The sequence below is a fragment of the Salvelinus namaycush genome, chromosome 4 (assembly GCF_016432855.1).
Source record: "Salvelinus namaycush isolate Seneca chromosome 4, SaNama_1.0, whole genome shotgun sequence".
Classification (NCBI taxonomy): domain Eukaryota; kingdom Metazoa; phylum Chordata; class Actinopteri; order Salmoniformes; family Salmonidae; genus Salvelinus; species Salvelinus namaycush.
The window spans coordinates 26064976-26085803 of NC_052310.1; the positions used below are offsets into that span (position 1 = coordinate 26064976).

The window sequence follows — 20828 nt, forward strand, 5'->3', positions numbered from 1 at the left end:
GGGGGGAGCACTAAAGTACTTAAATACATTTTTAAACCGGTACCAGGTTACCTTCAGACGAGTCTTGTGAAGCTTGTGGCTGTTGTGGAGCAAAACAACCAACATGTAGCCTACGTGTTCGTGAGCGCTTTCGATGGTGGGGTCATATTAATTAGTACCCTAAACCGGTTAGTTCGTTTGGCACATTAGCGGTACTGACATCAGACAAGTCCCGTGGGGCTCAGTGTCAGCGAAAAGGGATTTCATGTCACCAAGGAGGAACATTTGTGGACACCCAAATGGTGTATTGGAGTGCTCAGTTATCAATGGCACCAGATGAATGTATTTCCCATACTGTATTCATTTTTAGGTTGCATCTAACAGCGTTTCATATCCTCTGCATAATTTGTGTGGGTTGAGTTGCTGTGTTGAATAGACTATTTTTGGAATCATCCTGGCTTTTGTGAATTTCAACCAATGTGAAGAAGACAACTAATAATACATGCAATTGATTTGTGAGTTTATCTATTGAATGTAATAGCTGTATTATTACGGCATTACATGTAATAATATTGTAGCTTATTGGCTCTAAATGGGGAGAACAACTGTTGATAAATGATTGACTTTTAAATCATAGATATTAATTCAAATGATTGGGGAAGAGGAAAACTGTCTAAAAAACATTTATTTTAAAATAATCATTATATATTTTCTTACATTCACAAATATTCATTGATGTTGGCATCCATTATTGCAATTGGTACAGACTCCTTTGGTATGGACTGTTTACATGCTTATAGTGACATACCATGCTGAATCAACCAAAATCAATTAAGTCTTCTTCCTGAATTACATCTTTCTGTCCCCTTCTCAACCAATCAGCAATCAGCTCCTTCACCTCCTTGCCAAAGTCCTCGTGCAGTTCGCTAAATTCCACCTTGGGTCCTGACCCAGTCACTGACCACTCCCCTTGGGGTGGGGCTGGGACATTAATAGGCACAACATTTGCATTTCTCTTGGGCCAGAGTTTTGGAGACCTCTTATTGGTTGGTTTAGAGGAAATGGGAGGAATTTGTAGCATTTGATTTGTGCTAAAGCTATGCCCGGCTCCCACACCTGGCCCTAGGTACTGTGAAAGGGTGGCGGTCCCAGAGTTCAGCCAAATCAGCGACTGAGTTGGCCTCTCTGTGTTTGGGCCAGCCAGTGTAGACTGCTGGGATGGGTCATCAGGAAATGCTTTCATGGCCTCTGTGGAAGGAGTAAGGAGTGACTAAGAAAAAAGGTGCGAGGACATTCATGGACACTTTTTCATCAAACACCATTCATGGACACTTTTTCATTAAACACAGCTGAACATTGATGAAGGTGCTTTGCATATGTAAAGCCATCACGCGTATAAGTAGCGGGAACCACTAACTCATAAGTACATTTCAACGCGGTCACCAATCCTGATCCTGTAGATATTTAGGACGTGCAGTTTTATTCCAGCCCAGCACTAAAACACTTGATTCAACTAAATCGGGGACTTGATGATTAGTTGAATCCGGTTATTTACCTACTAGCTCTAGACGACCAAGCTTGACCACTTGTCTTCCAGCTACTCTCATGACCAGGCAAACACCTTGTTGATGTATCTACTCCTAATTATCTAGCTTGCCTAGTGCTGGAATGGAACAAAATCCTGCACCCATTCACCTTTGTACTGTTTTTCCAGATCCATGACCAGCGCGGCCAGGTAGCCGTGGTTGGCCGACAGCAGGGCCCTGATCCAGCTCTCCTGGCTGGGCTGGTCCTCTGCGGCTAGCTTGTAGGTGCGCAGGCCCGGTTCACCGCTCCACACCAGCGAAAAGGCAAACTGCTCTTCAGACTCGCACAGCTGCACTGAGCAGCCCTCCAAAACAATGACGCCAAGCAGGTCGCGGTGGTTGGGCCGGTCCTTGTAGAAGAGCAGGTTTGCCTTCAGCATGAACCAGCGCTTCTGATAGGAAGTGTTTCTCTCACCCTGTATGTAATGGTACAATGGGATGTTTAGTCAAAACAATCTGTTGTTCCAACAGGTCTGATGTCAGTATCAGCCAGGGGGTATGCAAATAGTTATTGTAGTTGAATCATTCTGAATTAAAAATAAATATGTACATAATTTTATTTTCTTTAAATCTAGCACAAATGAATGTGCTCTGGAGAGAACATTTTACATATCTGGCATTAGTACTGTATTAAAAAATATCTTTATCATATAAAAAAATACCAATAAAAACTAGTTTACTTTATGTGCAGGCCTGAATAGGCACTCTTCCCGTTCCAAGCTCAGCCTACACAGTCAAATACGTGCGCCTGTGCAGTTTATTGCTCAATTGTCACTGAGGGGGTTTCGACTAGGCTGAACCAGGGTGCACCAGGTCATGGCCCGTCAAAGTTGCACTTCTGCTTTATCCCAACCGCTCCGAAAGACACACATACAGTGCCTTCAGAAAAGGACTTTACTTTTTCCACATTTTGTTGGGTTACAGCCTGAATTTTAAATGGATTAAATTGAGATTTTGTGTCACTGGCCTACTCACAATAAGATCAGGAGTAAAAATGTGCTTAACAAATCACATAAGTTGCATGGACTCACTCTGTGTGCAATATTAGTGTTTAACATGATTTTATGACTACCTCAGTTCTGTACCCCACACATATCTGTAAGGCACCTCAGTCAAGCACTGAATTTTAAACACAGATTCAACCACAAAAACCAGGAAGGTTTTCCAATGCCTCGCAAAGGGCACCTGTTGGTTTAAAAAAAATATATATATATATATATTGAATAGCCCTTTGAGCATGGTGAAGTTATTAATTACACTTTGGATGGTGTATCAATACACCCAGTCACTACAAAGATACAGGCGTCCTTCCTTACTCAGTTCCCAGAGAGGAAGGAAACCACTTAGCGATTTCACCATGAGGCCAATGGTGACTTTAAAACAATTACTGCGTTTAATGGCTGTGATAGGAGAAAACTGAGGATGGATCAACAACATTGTAGTTACTCCGCAATACTAACCTAAATTAAAGAGCGAAATGAAAGACTGTACAGAAAACAAATATTCCAAACATGTATCCTGTTTGCAATAAGGCACTTAAGTAAAAGTGCAAACAAATTGGCAAATAAATTAACTTTATGTCCTGGATACAAAGCGTTATGATTGGTGCAAATCCCCAACATGACATCACAGAGAACCACCATATTTCCAAGCATGGTGGTGGCTGCATAATGTTATGGAAATACTTGTCATCGGCAAAGACTTGGGAGTAAAAAAAATATAAACATTTGTGGAATAAAGCTAAGCACAGGCAAAATGCTAGAGGAAAACCTGGTTCAGTCTGCTTTCCAACAGACACATTCACCTTTCAGCAGGTCAATAACCTAAAACACAAGTCCAAATATACACTGGAGTTGCTTACCAAGACAACATTGAATGTTCTTAAATTGTTCTTAAATGTTCTTAAAAGACTGAATGGCTGTCTAACAATGATCAACAACCAACTAGACATAGCTTGAATCTTTTTTTAAAGATAATGCGCAGATATTGTACAATCCAGGTGTGCAAAGCTCTTAGAGACTTACCAAGAAAGACAGCTGTAATCACTGCCAAATGTGATGTATTGTCTCAAGGGTGTGAATACCTATGTAAATTCAATATTTATGCATTTCATTTTCAACACATTTGCAAACATTTCTAAAAACAGGTTTTAATTTTGTCATTGGAATATGTTCCGGGATTCATCCAATGGAATTCATCCAATGGAAACCAATGGAATATGTTCCGGGATTCATCCAATGGCATATACACCATATCAGTCACTGGCTTCAACGACGTCGTCCCCACAATGACCGTAGGTACAGATCCAAACCAGAAGCCATGGATTACAGGAAAAATCTTAGCTAAAGTCAAAGAGCTGCCGCTTTCAAGAAGCGGGACACTAATCCGGACACTTATAAGAAATCCTGCTATTCCCTCAGATGAACCATCAAACAGTCAATGCGTCAATACAGGACTAAGATTGAAACCTACTACACCGGCTCTGACACTCGTCAGATATGACAAACTACTACGGACTACAAAGGGAAACCCAGCCATGAGCTGCCCAGGGACGCGAGCCTACCAGACGAGCTAAATGCCTTTAATGCTCACTTCGAGGCAAGCAACACTGAAGCATGCATGAGAGCACCAGCTGTGCCGGACGACTGTGTGATCACGCTGTCCACAGCCGTTGTGAGCAAGACCTTTAAACAGGTCAACATTCACAAGGCCGAGGGGCCAGACGGCTTACCAGGACATGTACTCAGAGCATGTGCGGACCAACTGGCATATGTCTTCACTGACATTTTCAACCTCTCCCTGACCGAATCTGTAATACCTACATGTTTCAAGCAGACCACCATAGTCCCTGTGCCCAAGAAAGCGAAGGTAACCTGACTAAATGACTACGCCCCGTAGCACTCACGTCGGTGACCATGATGTGCTCTGAAAGGTTGGTCATGGCTCACATTACCATCATCCCAGAAACCCTATACCCACTCCAATTCGCATACCACCCCAACAGATGATGCAATCTCAATCACATTCCACACTTCACACTGCCCTTTCCCACCTGGACAAAAGGAGCAACTATGTGAGAATGCTGTTCATTGGCTACAGCTCAGCATTCAACACCATAGTGCCCTCAAAGCTCATCACTAAGCTAAGAACCCTGAGATTAAATAACTCCCTCTGCAACTGGATCCTGGACTTGATGACTGGCCTCCCCCAGGTGGTATGGGTAGGCAACAACACATCTGCCACACTGATCCTCAACACGGGGGCCCCTCAGGGGTGCGTGCTTAGTCCCCTCCTGTACTCCCTGTTCACCCACGACTGCGTGTCCAAACACGACTCCAACACTATCATTACGTTTGCTGACGACACAACACTGGTAGGCCTGATCACCGACAACGATGAGACAGCCTATAGGGAGGTGGTCAGAGAACTGGCAGTGTGATGCCAGGACAACAACCCCTCCCTCAATGTGTGCAAGACAAAGGAGCTGATCGTGGACAACAGGAAAAGGAGGACCAAACACACCCCCATTCACATCGACAGGGCTGTAGTGGAACGCAATGAGAGTTTCAAGTTCCTTGGTGTCCACATCACCAACAAACTATTATGGTCCAAACACACCAAGAGAGTCGTGAAGAGGGCACGACAACACCTTGTCCCCCTCAGTAGACTGAAAAGATTTAGCATGGGTCCCCAGATCCTCAAAAAGTTCTACAGCTGCACCATCGAGAGCATCCTGAAAGGTTGCATCACTGCCTGGTATGGGAACTGCTCGGCATCAGACTGTAAGGCGCTACAGAGGGTAGTGCGTATGGTGCGTATATCACCAACTACTTCTCAGATAGAGATCAGTGTGTCAAATCGGAGGGTCTGTTGTCCGGACCTCTGGCAGTCTCTATGGGGGAGCCACAGGGCTCAATTCTCGGGCCGACTCTTTTCTCTGTATATATCAATGATGTCGCTCTTGCTGCTGGTGATTCTCTAATCCACCTCTACGCAGACGACACCATTCTGTATACATCTGGCCCTTCTTTGGACACTGCTAACAAACCTCCAAATGAGCTTCAATGCCATACAACACTCCTTCCGAGGCCTCCAACTGCTTTAAAATGCAAGTAAAACTAAGTGCATGCTCTTCAACCGATTGCTGCCCGCACCCTCCCGCCCGACAAATATCACTACTCTGGACGGTTCTGACTTAGAATATGTGGACAACTACAAATACCTAGGTGTCTGGTTAGACTGTAAACACTCCTTCCAGACTCACATTAAGCATCTCCAATCCAAAATTAAATCTAGAATCGGCTTCCTATTTCACAACAAAGCCTCCTTCACTCATGCTGCCAAACATACCCTCCGTAAAACTGACTATCCTACCGATCCTTGACTTTGGCAATGTCATTTACAAAATAGATCCCAACACTCTACTCAGCAAACTGGATGTAGTCTATCACAGTGCCATCTGTTTTCTCACCAAATCCCCATATACTACCCACCACTGCGACCTGTATGCTCTCGTTGGCTGGCCCTCACTACATACTCGTCGCCAAACCCACCGGCTCCAGGTCATCTATAAGTCTATGCTAAGTAAAGCCCCACCTTACCTCAGCTCACTGGTACAAATAGCAACACCCACACGTAGCACACGGTCCAGCAGGTATATTTCACTGGTCATCCCCAAAGCCAACACTTACTTTGGCCGCCTTTCCTTCCAGTTCTCTGCTGCCAATGACTGGAACGGATTGCAAAAATCACTGAAGCTGGAGTCTTATATCTCCCTCTCTAACTTTAAGCATCAGCTGTCAGAGCAGCTTACCGATCACTGCACTTGTACACAGCCAATCTGTAAATAGCACACCCAACTACGTCATCCCCATATTGTTATCTATACTCTTGCTCTTTGGCACCCCAGTATCTCTACTTGCACATCATCATCTGCACATTGATCACTCAATTGTAATTATTTCGCCTCTATGGCCTATTTATTGCCTTACCTCCCTACTCTTCTACATCTGCACACACTGTACATAGATTTTTCTATTGTGTTATTGACTGTGCATTTGTTTATGTGTAACTCTGTGTTGTCGCACTGCTTTGCTTTATCTTAGCCAGGTCGCAGTTGTAAATGAGAACTTGTTCTCAACTGGCCTACCTGGTTAAATAAAGGTGAATAAAGGCCACTAACAATGAAAAGAAATGTCTTTAAAAATGGATGGCAGTTGGGAGGAGGCAAGATCAGGTGGGACCATTCTAGCCAATGAGAGGGCAGACACGCGTGTGAACAACAGGCACAACGGTTTCCACTAGTTACCACAGCCACAAAGTCAAAATTGTCTATTTCGTTTAAAAAAAGTATATAAACAAAAATGTGCTTTTTGGTTTCAATTTAAGGTTAGGGTTAGGCATAACACATTTTAAGATGTTAAATTGTAGAAATAGGTGGACTTTATGACTGTGGCAACTAGTGACGACCAGGCACAACTCCAGTATAAAGTAATTTTTCTCAAAGTTACCAGGATGTCACGTGTCCGACTTACATCAATAGACTCTTAACAACCTAATCATTACGAAACTTCTATTCGATCAAATAAGCCATATATAATTCGACAATCTGACAAAAATTCCTCGCTTCGTGAGCGAAAAAAAGCCACCTGCTGGAGAAGACAGATTTTGGGCACAGTTATCAACTCTCGCTTCGCATCTTCCTCTCTGGCATCACTGCTTGTGACTGCGTCTCATGTAACTCCTTCCCTGATAAATATTTTAGTCCCAGGAACTAATCTGCCGCATCCACAATAATGACCATCTTCTTGGACTTTCCCTCCACTTTAGCCGTCCCAATGATCACTGTTACCATAAAAAAAAAAAAATCACAAAGTCCACCTTTACATGTAACATCCTTGGATCCTGCTGGTAGAAGCCAACTCTGCAGTCTGCATTGAAGGCTTACCCAACACCATGGAGTCCTTAGGAGTACCTTTAGTTCCCTCCACCCTTTTGACAGCCTCTGCATATGAAATACTCTGGACGACCCTGACTTTGGCAACTTCATTATTTTTCGACCTCGTCAGGCACTCCAAAAATTTGCTACGTGCTTTCCACCACAGTTGCAACACTTTACAGCTTCTTCAAAAAAAAATCACCATGAGCTTCTTTTCCACAACTTCTACATCTTGGATTCCTCCACCTGCAGACACTCTCTACATGTCCAAACATTCTACACAGTTTACACTGCAACTGCCTGGAAATAAAAGCTCTTACGGTAAAGTGCACATACCCCAGCTTAATTCGGGTCAGGAGGGACTCCACATCAAAAAACAAGAATAGACCAGCTCTTCTCTTTCTTGCCATTGAGCCAACAATTCATCCTCCATGCATCAACCACTCCAAGAACACTCATCAGCTCCTCAATGCCCACTCCCTCCGAGACTCCAGCAATTACTCCCTTGACAGTTTATCTTCTCCTTAGCTCTGCATGGCCATCAATTCACCTGATACCCAACACACGCTTCCTCTGTTCAGCAGAAACACAAAAAAGCAAGACCAGCCCACTCCTCGTGACCCCCACCGACTCCACACCTCTCTCTACCATCTTAAATACTTCTAACGGATTTGACAATTCAGTCCCCAATTCTCCCAGGATCCAGACTCACAACAGATATGAGGTATTCTCAACATTAGGAGTCTTCTTTCCAACCCTAACTTTGCTTCTTTTCCCATTATTTTGGACAGAGGTCCATTCTTCCTTATTTACACTGCTATCCGATTCATATTCCACATCCCCCTCTGCCATCCTTCCTTAATCAGTGTGCCCTCATCTTCTCCTGATGTGCTATCATATTCCATTGTTTCCCATCTCTGAGCACACCTGCCCTAACATTTCATCATGCTTAGGGTCATGTATAGAAATGCAGGGCAGGCCATTATTTTGGCTACCATGGCTATGCTCCCATAGGATGAAAATGCCCCTATCCACAGGGCTTGAGTGGTCACTGAAAGGTTTGATGAGCATGAAAGCGATGTAAACCATATGCCATGGTCGTCTCTGTCACCAGATCTCAACCCAATTGAACACTTATGGGAGATCCTGGAGTGGCGCCTGAGACACGGTTTCCACCACCATCAACAAAACACCAAATGTAAGAGTAAGAGTTGGAGACACTTGTGGAATCTATACCAAGGTTCCACAAGTGATTTTCTGGCTCGTGCTGGCCCAACGCCCTATTAAGTCATGTTGGTGTTTCCTTTATTTTTGGCAGCTACCTAAAGTTAAATCTAGACTTGGTTTCCTCTATCACCCCAGCTGCCAAACTAACATGATCATCCTACCCATGCTAGATTACGGAGACATAATTTATAGATGGGCAGGTAAGGGTGCTCTCGAGCGGCTAGATGTTCTTTACCATTCGGCCATCAGATTTGCCACCAATGCTCCTTATAGGACACATCACTGCACTCTATACTCCTCTGTAAACTGGTCATCTCTGTATACCCGTCGCAAGACCCACTGGTTGATGCTTATTTATAAAACCGTCTTATGCATCACTCCCCCCTATTTGAGATAGCTACTGCAGTCTTCATCCTCTACATACACCCATTCTGCCAGTCACATTCTGTTAAAAGTCCCCAAAACACACAGATCCCTGGGTCACTCCTCTTTTCAGTTTGCTGCAGCTGAGACTGGAACTGGAGTTTTATCTCAATCTCTTCATTCAAAGACTCAATCATGGACACTTTTACTGACAGTTGTGGCTGCTTTGTGTGATGTATTGTTGTCTCTACCTTCTTGGTCTTTGTGCTGTTGTCTGTGCCCAGTAATGTTTGTACCATGTTATGTTGCTACCATGTTGTTGTTTTGTGTTGCTGCCTTGCTATGTTGTTGTCTTAGGTCTCTCTTTATGTAGTGTTGTCTCTCTTGTTGTGATGTGTGTTTTGTCCTATATTTATATTGTATTTATTTATTTTTTCTAATCCCAGGCCCCGTCGCCGCAGGAGGCCTTTTGGTAGGCAGTCATTGTAAATAAGAATTTGTTCTTAACTGACTTGCCTAGTTAAATAAAGGTCAAATAAAATTTAAATGAATTTAAAAAGTCACTTCGTTTTGCCCTGGCTTCACCATTGGCTTTGAATGGGCATTTGATACACCTAATTTAGTCAATCTGCAATTAAAAGGCAAGGTTAACAAGCAAAGGATTGTGATAGCTGAAATTATAGAATATACAAGTTAGTCTGTAAGACATGCAGAAAGGCGTGTTATCGGGTTACCTTTTTATACAGGTATCCTTCTTTGTCGACGGGTGAGCTGCACGACTGAAAGTGAGTGAGGATCTTCCCAGTAATCTTCATCTCAACACCATGCTTTTACCATAGGAGTAGCTGAGTTGGGCTACATAAAAACAAGGAAGTTAGTAGGGCACCCACCACATCACTGCAGCACATTCTCTCACTGCGGACTTTAACTTGGCAAAAAAATATTCAAATGTTTTTGAATTATCGAATATTTTTTTTGTCTAATGATTTAACGCCATTTGCGTTTGAACTTTGAGATTGTATTACAAAGTTCGCATACTTCATTGCTGTGATGGTGAAATGACGCATCTTTACGAATATTAGGCTTATTCAATATGCGCAAATTCATTCGCTCGATTGTTTAGCTACCGTTCACAATCCGTAATTATTATATACAATTATAATGCTTTGTTGCAGCTATGGGGATGCGTAAAACAAAAACGCATAGGCTACTGTAGCGTTCATCATGAGAAATCCCCTTAACGTATCTGCTTCCGCATTTTTAAAATAAAGGCAAATGGAAGTTTTGTAATATTATTGGGCTAAGAAGTCGAAGGCTACTTCTCTTCATCGAGAGGAACTAAGATGAGTATGCCTAGTAAAAGAGCATAGGGTAAATGGGGTTGTTTACTCACCTCTCTGTAGAATAACGTGTAAAGGCTCACCAGGTATTGGCTAGATGGGATACAGTTGTTGTCAAATTGACGTAAAAATAAAATGTTGCATTTTAGCTAACCCTAACCCTTTTCTTAACCTTAACCTAATTCTCATAATCTGTTACGTTAATTATCCTAACCTGCTACAAAAAGTCCATTGTGACATAAACTGTATCCCTTCTAGACAAAACCGTCCTACCAGCTCCTTGGGTGTTGTCAAACACTTCCTGGTAACTAAGGTGAGCGCTCAACTGAGCACATCATCCAGGTCAGCGCCTCATAGGTAACATGGGCCACGCCCCTCAACTGTATGCTGATAAAGCCAGGGGTGTAAAGTCTTTAATAAGTAAAAATACTTTGAAGTACTTCTTAAGTCGTTTTTTGGGGTACCTATACTTTACTATATATATTTTTTACAACTTTTACTCCACTACATTGCTAAAGAAAAGATATACTTTTTACTCCCATATATTTTCCCTGACACCCAAAAGTACCTCTTACATTTGGAATGCTCTGGCAGGACAGCAATATGGACCAATTCACACACCTATCAATATAATGCGTTGTCATCTCTACTGCCTCAGATCTGGCGCAATCGCTAAACACAAATATTGGGCTTGTAAATTATGTGTGTTGGAAGTGTGTCCTTGTCTGTCTGTAAAAAATAAAATGTTGCAATCTGGTTTGCTTAAATTTGATGTATTACTTTTACTCAAGTGTGACAATTGAGTACCTTTTCCACCACCATACATAAGTACATTTTAAAACCAGATACGTTTACTCAAGTAGTATTTTACTGGGTGACTCACTTTTACTTGAGTCATTTTCTTTTAAGGCATCTTTACTTTCACTCAAGTATGACCATTGGGTAATTTTTTCACCACTGAAGCCAGCATTGGATTGAATGAACTGTATTCACAATGTCAGGTCACACTAGATCTGAGGTCATGTTGATAAGGGACTCCTTTGTCATGGGGATGTATACCCCATTGTCTTCTCTGTTGGTTTATGCAAATCTCATCAACAATCTCATACAATCTTGTTGTACCCTATGAAATCATACTAGGTGTTTATCCTTTGAACTGTACAATTTAGTTAATGATTTGTGATAGTTTCTGAATGTGTTGCAATTGCCTCAAATGCACACATAATGGAAATTACTTAGATGAAACTGCTTATGTTAATGTTGATTGCGGAAACAGTCATGGGAATTAATTCCATACAGTGTTAAATGCCATGTACTATCCTCATGGGTTTGTAATAAAGTAAAGGCACATGCTTATCATGTGTCTATTTCATTGTCTGAGTAGTGACTGACCACCAAACACTATAAGGCTGTGTTTACACAGGCAGTCCAATGCTGATTTTTTTTCACTATTTGAGCAAAAGCTGCCTGTGTACACACAGCCTAAGAGTTGCACAATTCCCCACTCTAAGACTAGTGCTATTTTGTAACATGAGGTAGGCCTATCTTTATGACGATTATAACGTTAGAGCATGACATTCTGAGATGAACACTAAAATAACCCTGTTCCTGTTTTGTCCCAACTAGCCACCAGACCAACTAAGCTAATTGATCAGTTCAATGATTGACTAAACTCAACACACCTGAGCCCTATACTAGCCTGCTCCGGGTCAGGCGAACGCCATTTATCCTGAAAGGTTGCGTCATCATCCCCTTCATTTGAGGAAAATAACGGATTAAATATTCTAATCCAATGTTTGTGTTAAATGGTAATGTTAATACCTATCAAATTTAGTAATGACAGAAAGCATTTGAAATTTCACAAGGTAAAACATTTTGTATGAATTAATACAATTATTGTATCGATAGGAGGGGGGAAAGGTGCTCATGCATTAATACGCACACCAAAACCGGCATTAACGATAATAAAATAAAGACCGCACTTCTAAAATACTTTTCACACCATAGCCTGCTAAATTTGCAAGCTAACCTTCATTTAATTTTGAAAATGAACAAATGAAAATGTGTCTTTCAGCATTCTCAGCGAGGATTTCGACATTCACACGCAGTTATAAACCGTCTAGATTTAACAGTAGGCAGGCGATCAATATCCACCGTCATTACGGAAACCATCTAGCGTAAGAACCGAACAGAAGCAAACAAACGGGGCGGGACCTACCTGAATTTGTCCAATAGGAAGTCTTGAGTTTTCCGTTTTCAAAACAGAAACAGCGTAATTACAGCCCTGGCTAGCTTTAGAAAACCATGAGTAGATCCAGCTTCATTCGTAGTATATCCGAAGAGGAAGAGAGGCCGAACTCGGAGGAAAATCTGTCTCTCTCTAGCAGGAGTTGTTTTTTCATTGTTTCGCCCACCAAGCAAGAACTTTCATAATACTGACATTTTTTTATCATGCATATTCATGTCATGAGGCTAGTAGCATAGCATCCCTCTCCATTGAATACTGGCCGTTGATGTCAATGTAACAGTATAACTTTAGTACGTCCCCTCGCCCCGACCCGGGCGCGAACCAGGGACCCTCTGCAAACATCAACAACGGTCGCCCACGAAGCATCGTTACCCATCGCTCCACAAAGGCCGCGGCCCTTGTAGAGCAAGGGGCACATCTACATCTAGGTTTCAGAGCAAGTGACGTAACTGATTGAAACGCTACTAGCGCGTACCCGCTAACTAGCTAGCCATTTCACATCCGTTACATCAACAAACCACATCGAATATTAAGAAATAGATTACAACAATGAGCTGTATCCACCAATTCAAAGAGAGGATAGGCAGGAGCTAGACAGACACCGTGCTGCTTCGTGAACGACGACTTCCATTGTTAGGGTGGAAAGACATGTCAGTATCTCCATACTCTTTGGTATACCAGGTAGGTTAAAACAAAAATATTACATGCCTGAGTCACTACAGGACCTAGGTTGCCTACTCCTCTGCATTAGAGGTTGCAAGCCTGTTCAATTCATTCTATTTCTATGTTCTGACAGGTAGAAAGAGAGTCTTGACCCAAGTCCTCAGTTTGCTCACTTCTCTCTTTAATCATCATGAACACAATGTTGTAATGCTAGATATTTGTCACACAACATCCAAGCCTTTCCTGTATGTGTACAGAGGAGATAAATGTTTCAGTGTACAAAACATTATTTTGTTGCTCACACCGTACTCTCTTATTCAAAAGCCAGTGATAAGAGGTTTGCCTATTGAATAATGAACACTCCAGTGGATCAAAGGTATGCCATCCACTAATGGTCAAAATACATGTTACCCATTGACTAAATCGATAACCTGAATAAACCAGCCAATCCACCCACGAGTATGACCCAATCACTTTACTTTTTCAGCACTGCAGATCTTATGTTAATTTCAGTACCACGCACTGCATGTGCATTCATATAGTCATTCATATGCACTGTATGTGCATTTATATAGTTTTTTCTCAAAAGATTGCTTTGAACGCCTAGTTCGACTGTTGATCTCTCCATGCCTGCTGCAGGTGTAAGGTCTCTCCGATGTGGATCTTCTGATGCCTCTTTAGGTTCTCCCCACGGCTGAAGCTCTTGCCGCACTGGCCGCAATAGTATGGCTTCTCCCCTGTGTGGACCCTTTTGTGCTTTTTGAGGTCCCCGGCCTGACTGAAACACCGACCGCACTGAAGGCAGCAGTAGGGTTTCTCGCCCGTGTGACAGCGCTGGTGGATACGCAGGTTCCCCACCCGGCTGAACGTCTTGCCGCACACAAAGCAGCTGTGCGGCTCATCCCTCCTGAAGTGTTGCCTATGGTGTTTCCTCCCGTCCCTGCTGTTTTTCCCAAACCCAAACCTCCTCCCGACGCTGTTGTGACTCGAGTGGACGAATACGAGTTCGTTATATGGTCCAGTGCTCACATGAGACTTGTGAGCATTCGTTGTTGGGTCGTAGCGTGTGGAATTGCAGCTTAAATCGACACAATCAAAGGTCTCCGGGATAGTCAACGTTTCGGGGGCTGAGCACTCGGTGGGCTCGGGTTCCGTCTTGATAACAGTCAGATTGATGCCAAGCTGGGTGTTTCCCTGTGAAGTGCTATTCAAGTCTGAGTGCGAGTCATTTTTCACACCCTGAGGCATGTGGACCAAAATGGCTTCATCTGATTGCTGTGCCACCCCCTCATGATGCCCGGGTAAGGTTAAGGTAAAGTTACACTCTGTCTCATAGTGTGCTGTTTGATCCAGCTCCAGTGCATTGTACTCCTCCTCCTCCTGCCTTAGTCTCACAGTCTGTTCGAAGGTGAGCGCTGGTTTCTCATCTACCTGTGTGGGCTCTGGGCTGTCCTGCCTCAGACTAGGGCTCCAACCCTGCTCTGACGGTTTCTCGATGGCCGCACTTCCATGGCCACCAGTTGCAGGAAATGTTGCAAGTTTAGCAGCTGCAAAACAAAACGATGAAAGGGTGAACTTGAGCAAGCAGCAGAAAATGCCATCTTATTGATTTGATTATGTTGGCCAGCCACCCACCACCGAGACACTATCCTGACTCACCTGTGTTCTCTCTCTTCATCTTGTCCTGCATTTCCTGCAGTCTTCTCCTCAGACTCTCATTCTCTCTCTGAGTTCTGGCTGTTTTCTCCTGGTACTCTGACACAGTCTCTTTCACCACCTCCAGAACCTCATGCACTGCCACCGTCAGCAGCTTCGCCACACGGGCATTCAGACGCTCAATTTTGGACATCCTGAAAGGAACATAAACAGAGGAGTCTGCTGGTCTGGACCAAAAACTATTGCATTACTTTCATTTGATGATAAGCAAACAGTGCAGTGTCAATTCACCTGCCACTAGATATTGATAGGAGGGATCGACTGTTATTGAATGACATATTGAACAGCTTATCCAATTTGAACAGAAAGCTCAACCAATGAGAATGCTCATTGGTTGGTCACCCTCTTTGGTTGTACCTCTGTAGTGTAGTGTTGCACGGTATACTGAAACTTCGATACTAGAACATGAAAAACGGTTCGGTACTAGAATTTGTTGCTTTCTGTACTTCTGTCAAATGTGTCTCACGTCGTATAATGATTGAGAGGATGAAGTCTATCAGCGCAGCCGATGTCCCCTTCTGCAGTGAACGCACCGTTCATGCCTCTTACCTGCTCCATTTACTCATTGCTAGCTCCCCACTCATGCTGCACAGAAGTTACCACACTTGAATAATGCAACACGGCATGTAGAAACTGTTCACAAAACAATGTCCATACAGGCTAGAAACCTTCTACAATGCAAGAAGATACCGGTAGTTACCAGTTGTAATTGTAGGTTAACTTTCATTGCTAGCTTACAGCTGAAGCTAACATCAAACAATTCACAACCCTAGTACTTTGTGATATAATGCAAATCATTATGCAAAATATGCTGAATTCAAAGCGGTGTCACCAAAAACTTTATTAATTCACTTAATCGTCTCTGCATCACATCCAAAGATACTTTCCCACCATCTGTAACGTCTCCCTCAACTGACTATATGGGCATATTTTTTATTTAATTTCACCTTTATTTAACCAGGTAGGCCAGTTGAGAACAAGTTCTCATTTACAACTGCGACCTGGCCAAGATAAAGCAAAGCAGTGCGACACAGAGTTACACATGGAATAAACAAACGTACAGTCAATAACAATAGAAAAAACTCTATATACAGTGTGTGCAAATGAGGTAAGATTAGGGAGGTAAGCAATAAATAGGCCATAGTGGCGAAGTAATTACAATTTAGCAATTAAACACTGGAGTGATAGATGTGCAGTAGATGAATGTGCAAGTAGAGATACTGGGGTGCAAAGGAGCAAAAATATTAATAAATAACAATATGGGGATGAGGTAGTTGGATGGGCTATTTACAGATGACCTATATGCCTCGTCATGAATGACTTCATTAATGGATTTTATAAAATAAGAGATTGTAAATGTTGATCAGTACAATAAAATAAGTCACAAATGGGAGGGAAACAGATTGTCATCTGTAGCCACATTAAATAATTGTAAAAGTATTTTCTTAAAACTGCATTGTTGGTTAAGGGCTTGTAAGTAAGCATTTCACTGTAAGGTCTACACTTGTTGTATTCAGCACATGTGACAAATACAATTGGATTTGAATAGTGAAACCAAGCACAATAACTCAATGTATGCACTTACTCATTGAATATGCTTTCACCTGTATTGTGAATAGGCCCTAGGCCATCTTGATTTACCATGTTTACCAATAGAGATTTACCATTCAAATAAATGATTACCGTTATGTAGTTACATTGGTAAAAACAGTCAAATTAATTATGATTGTACAATTTATTAATTGATGCATACATGGCTGTCTCTGAAAAATGTTGACATCAAATTTAAAATGTAATGATATTGAACTCAAAAAGATATCCAACGATAAAACAGAGCAGTAACGTTAGCTGAGTTATCCGTCTGGATCAAGTGCCATGGTATCGAGTTACTAAACCTGGTATCGAAAGAAATTCTGGTATCGTGACAACACACTCTAGTGGTGGAAACCCAGTCAGTGAGTTGGATACACTTTGTGTATGACACTCAAGTTTACACAAAAAAAAAATCAAACAATAGATACCTCTCTTTGTTGACCCTTATCCGCCGACTAGGTGTCCAAAACAACAGACAAGTTTGTATGGGGAATGGGCTAGCCAGCTAACGTTAACGCGTTAGTTAGCACAGTACAACACAGTCGCCAGGAAAACAACGTGTCCAACCTTTGGCTTACAACTTTTTAAAGTAATGTTGATAAAATGTACATTGTAAACGAAATAATCTTCGTATGAATACAGGTTAACTAATTGAACTAAGGTTCATGTTTTGATAGAAAAAAAACACGCAGCAGCAGCCTCCAAGTATGACGCCCGCTATGAAGCAGGTAGGAATAAGGAAGTACTTCCAGGTCACGGATATTTTTCGATGAGGTTTATAAGCGGTTGGCATCCCAAAAAGGTTGCATTACCACCACCTACTAGACTGGAGTACAACTTCCTTAAACTTTGTTTAAAAATGTTTTTAAATAATAAAATAAACAAATAGTCTACACTTACTAAAACCCACTCCACTATTTAAAACTATTTAGTCCTACCTCAGGCCAACAGCCTGAAAGGATGGGACACTACCACACAACACACCCTGTAACTCTTCTGACATCAAGTTTCGCACACCCAAATACCTCTCTGCAGCTGCCACCACCATTTTTCTGTGACTTACATTCCATCCCTGCAGTAAAGTTGATAACCATTGCTATAAATGAAAAAAATCCAATCTTACTGAAACGTATAACTCTTTTGGCCTATCACTTTGTACTGGTACAGCTCTACTACTCACACCACTCCTCTCAGGATCTCTCCCCTTGACCCAACTTCCTCTACTTTCTTCACTGGCTCAGCATACGACAACTTCTGCAGTACTCTAACCCTGGAAACCTCAACCTGCCTCTCTCGCACCGGACATTTCTGATCCCCAGCCCCATGGGCACCCCTACAATTAAAATATACCACTAGTTTCCCCAATGCTACACATTCTTTTGTCTCATGCCCTTCTGCACACTTCTCACACCTAGGAACCTCCCTCCTACAGACTGCTGCCACATGCCTATGAGCTTAACACCTGTAACAATGTAATGTATTCGGCACAAAAGCTTGTACGAGATAACTTATATATCCTAACATCACTTTGTTGGTCAAAGACTCAACATCAAAACTCAAAAGGACAGACAATGACTCTTTTGTTTCACCACTCACACCACCCTGTCTGCGTCGCACCAAATGATGAGCGTCACAAAACCAGGTCACAGATTTTCTTCTTCTTTAAATTTGTATTGGTGGATCGCAACTAACTGAAAGGTGCATACACCACCACCTACTGTACGGGAGTGTGAGGATGATCACAGACTCCCAATGTAACAGGGTTGGTTATGTTTCCACTTGCCTCTAAAGAAATGTGTATTTAATGTTCAAGCATTCTTATTGGTTAGTTCAACTCTGATGACAATAAGGTGTGTTGTGATTGGCCCCGCTTGCAGATAGGGGGAGATCGCGAACGTCAGGTCTTCCCAGTAGGAAATGTGATGCAAGGGGTAGGTCACGTTCTGAATACTGTTTTCTATTTTCTATTTTACAATGTGTACAAGTTTGCTGTACGTTACTGATTTATACATGTGTGGGTATATGGTACCTGTTAGGGATTGAGGGGCTTTCTGGGATGTGCTTTGGCATATGATTGCTGTAAATAAGTGTGTTAGCTAGCATACACCGATGTCATGGTCACATAAGCCACTGCTAACACAGTTGTCTTCATGCTACAGATTTTGCCATCGACAGCCATCAATACTGTTAAGCCCTGCACAACTAACGTGCTGTTTCCTATTTAACAACAGGTATTTACACGTTATATTTTGTATTGTATTTTTGTATTTTGTTCGCCCAGTAGGAAAATGTGATGCAAGGGATTTTGCCATCGACAGCCATCAATACTGTTAAGCCCTGCACAACTAACGTGCTGTTTCCCATTTAACAACAGAAATAAATGATGCTCAACTGGGACCACTGGCCGAAGTGATTTATTTTGAAAAAACACAACGCATGGAGAGTACATTATACATCTGTTACACTGGTGCCGTGACTCGTCTTCTTGTCTTCGCCGGACGTCACGTGGAGGGATCGGAGACCCGGCTTCAAGAAGTACTGTGGTTGCTGATGCACGCCAGAGGCCTAGGTTTTGCATTCTGCAATTCATCTGTTTCGTCTACTGTTCTGGAAAGTGAATTCATTACACTTTGTGAGACAAAAAGGGAAGGGAAGAAAAATTCCTCTACCATCTAACCTTACAACCAATAAAACCTCACCACTATTCCACTACCTGACCCTATCTGATCCTACACCAGGCCGGCATTCTGCGAGGACGGGACATTATCGTTCAACACACCTTGTAACTCCTCTGCAGTAAAATATCATACACCCAAGTACTTCTCTGCTGCTGCCACAACAACATCTATTTTCTGTTATTTACATGCCATTTCTGCGGTACAGTTGATAACCATGGCTATGAACGCTAAGAAGCCAACCATACTGAAGCACATGTTATTTCGATCATTCCCCATTGGCCTCAGCCTACTCACAGAGAACCTCTTACATGCTGCCCAGACTGGACGTGTCGCGTGCGCGAGCATAGCAAAATAAGTGTACACATACATGTTATTCAATCATTGCACCCACGCTGCTCGCACGCATTAGCAAGCATCTGCGTGGTCAGGCGCTAAAATAGAACTTGGTTCTATTTGTGACGCTCAGCAAGTCCTGCCTCTCCCATCTCCTCATTGGTTTTTAGGAGCAAATACCCACGTGCCGTCTTCTCATTGGTTTTTAGGAGCATATACCCACGTGGGTGATTGAAAGATGAACTGAGGTCCACACTCCAGTCGGTTGTGGTAATGCACCTTTTAAAGTTGGTTGCCAACCGCCACATAAATTCCAAAGAAGAAGAAGCCTGAAGGAGGAAAGATTACTAGAAACAAACGTTTACCCTTTTATCTGTGGATTAATTGGTGGAGTAGAGGACTTTGAGCATTTCAGGTAAAATAACAACCCAATGTTTATATCCCAGGATAAATTAGCTAGCAACAGCTAGCTAGCTAAATGCCCATAAATGTTTAATACTTTTCAACCTGTCCCCAAATTAATATAATTGGTTCAGAGTTTCTTTAGATATTTCAACCTGCGTGTCCTGATCGGTTTTGGTGTGGGGGGACAAAATCAACATGCGTGCGATGGAGCGTGCGTTCTACTTCTTCACTGTTTCCAGAAGGGTTTAACATTAAAAAATAAATCTAAACATACACATACAAACGACAACATTACTAAATAAACTAAAGTAAAAAAAGTAACACAATAAAATAACAATAACGAGGCTATATACAGGGGCTACCAGTACCGAGTCAATGTGCAGGGGTACAGGCTAGTCGAGGTAATGGAAATAATTTGTACATGTAGGTAGGGGTAAAGTGACTATATATATATATATAATAAACAGCGAGTAGCAGCAGTGTAAAAACAAAGGGGGGTGGGGGGGCTAGAAGCTGTTGTTCAGCAGTCTTATGGCTTGGGCGTAGAAGCTGCTAAGGAGCCTTTTGGGCCTAGACTTGGCGCTCCGGTACCGCTTGCCATGTGGTAGCAGAGAGAACAGTCTATGACTTGGGTGACTGGTGTCATTAACTACCCTCTGTAGCACTTTACGGTCAGATGCCGAAAAGTTACCATACCAGGTGGTGATGCAACCGGTCAGGATGCTCTGACGGTGTAACTGTAGAACTTTTTGAGGATCT

General features: G+C 42.5%; 2 protein-coding genes across 5 annotated transcripts; both read right to left on the reverse strand.

Annotated features, from left to right (window-relative positions):
• Positions 1 to 646: 646 nt before the first annotated feature.
• LOC120046385 (sesquipedalian-1-like) lies at positions 647 to 12935 on the reverse strand. 3 transcript variants are annotated; one of them, XM_038991570.1, is made up of 4 exons: positions 12652 to 12935; positions 9828 to 9948; positions 1675 to 1981; positions 647 to 1227 (listed from the first exon to the last, which is right to left on the reverse strand). In XM_038991570.1, the coding sequence occupies exons 2-4, from the start codon at positions 9906 to 9908 to the stop codon at positions 797 to 799; spliced, it is 819 nt and encodes a 272-aa protein (XP_038847498.1). In that variant the 5' UTR covers positions 9909 to 9948; positions 12652 to 12935; the 3' UTR covers positions 647 to 796. The 3 variants fall into 3 exon arrangements, with proteins under 3 accessions (XP_038847498.1, XP_038847497.1, XP_038847500.1); XM_038991569.1 differs by lacking the exon at positions 12652 to 12935 and adding an exon at positions 10487 to 10767; XM_038991572.1 differs by lacking the exon at positions 12652 to 12935 and adding an exon at positions 10132 to 10432.
• Positions 12936 to 13504: 569 nt separating this feature from the next.
• Positions 13505 to 17394, reverse strand: zgc:113090 (uncharacterized protein LOC553741 homolog). 2 transcript variants are annotated; one of them, XM_038991578.1, is made up of 3 exons: positions 17082 to 17394; positions 15004 to 15194; positions 13505 to 14891 (listed from the first exon to the last, which is right to left on the reverse strand). In XM_038991578.1, the coding sequence occupies exons 2-3, from the start codon at positions 15191 to 15193 to the stop codon at positions 13948 to 13950; spliced, it is 1134 nt and encodes a 377-aa protein (XP_038847506.1). In that variant the 5' UTR covers position 15194; positions 17082 to 17394; the 3' UTR covers positions 13505 to 13947. The 2 variants fall into 2 exon arrangements, with proteins under 2 accessions (XP_038847506.1, XP_038847507.1); XM_038991579.1 differs by lacking the exon at positions 17082 to 17394 and having other exon boundaries at positions 15004 to 16082.
• Between the last annotated feature and the right edge of the window lie 3434 nt (positions 17395 to 20828).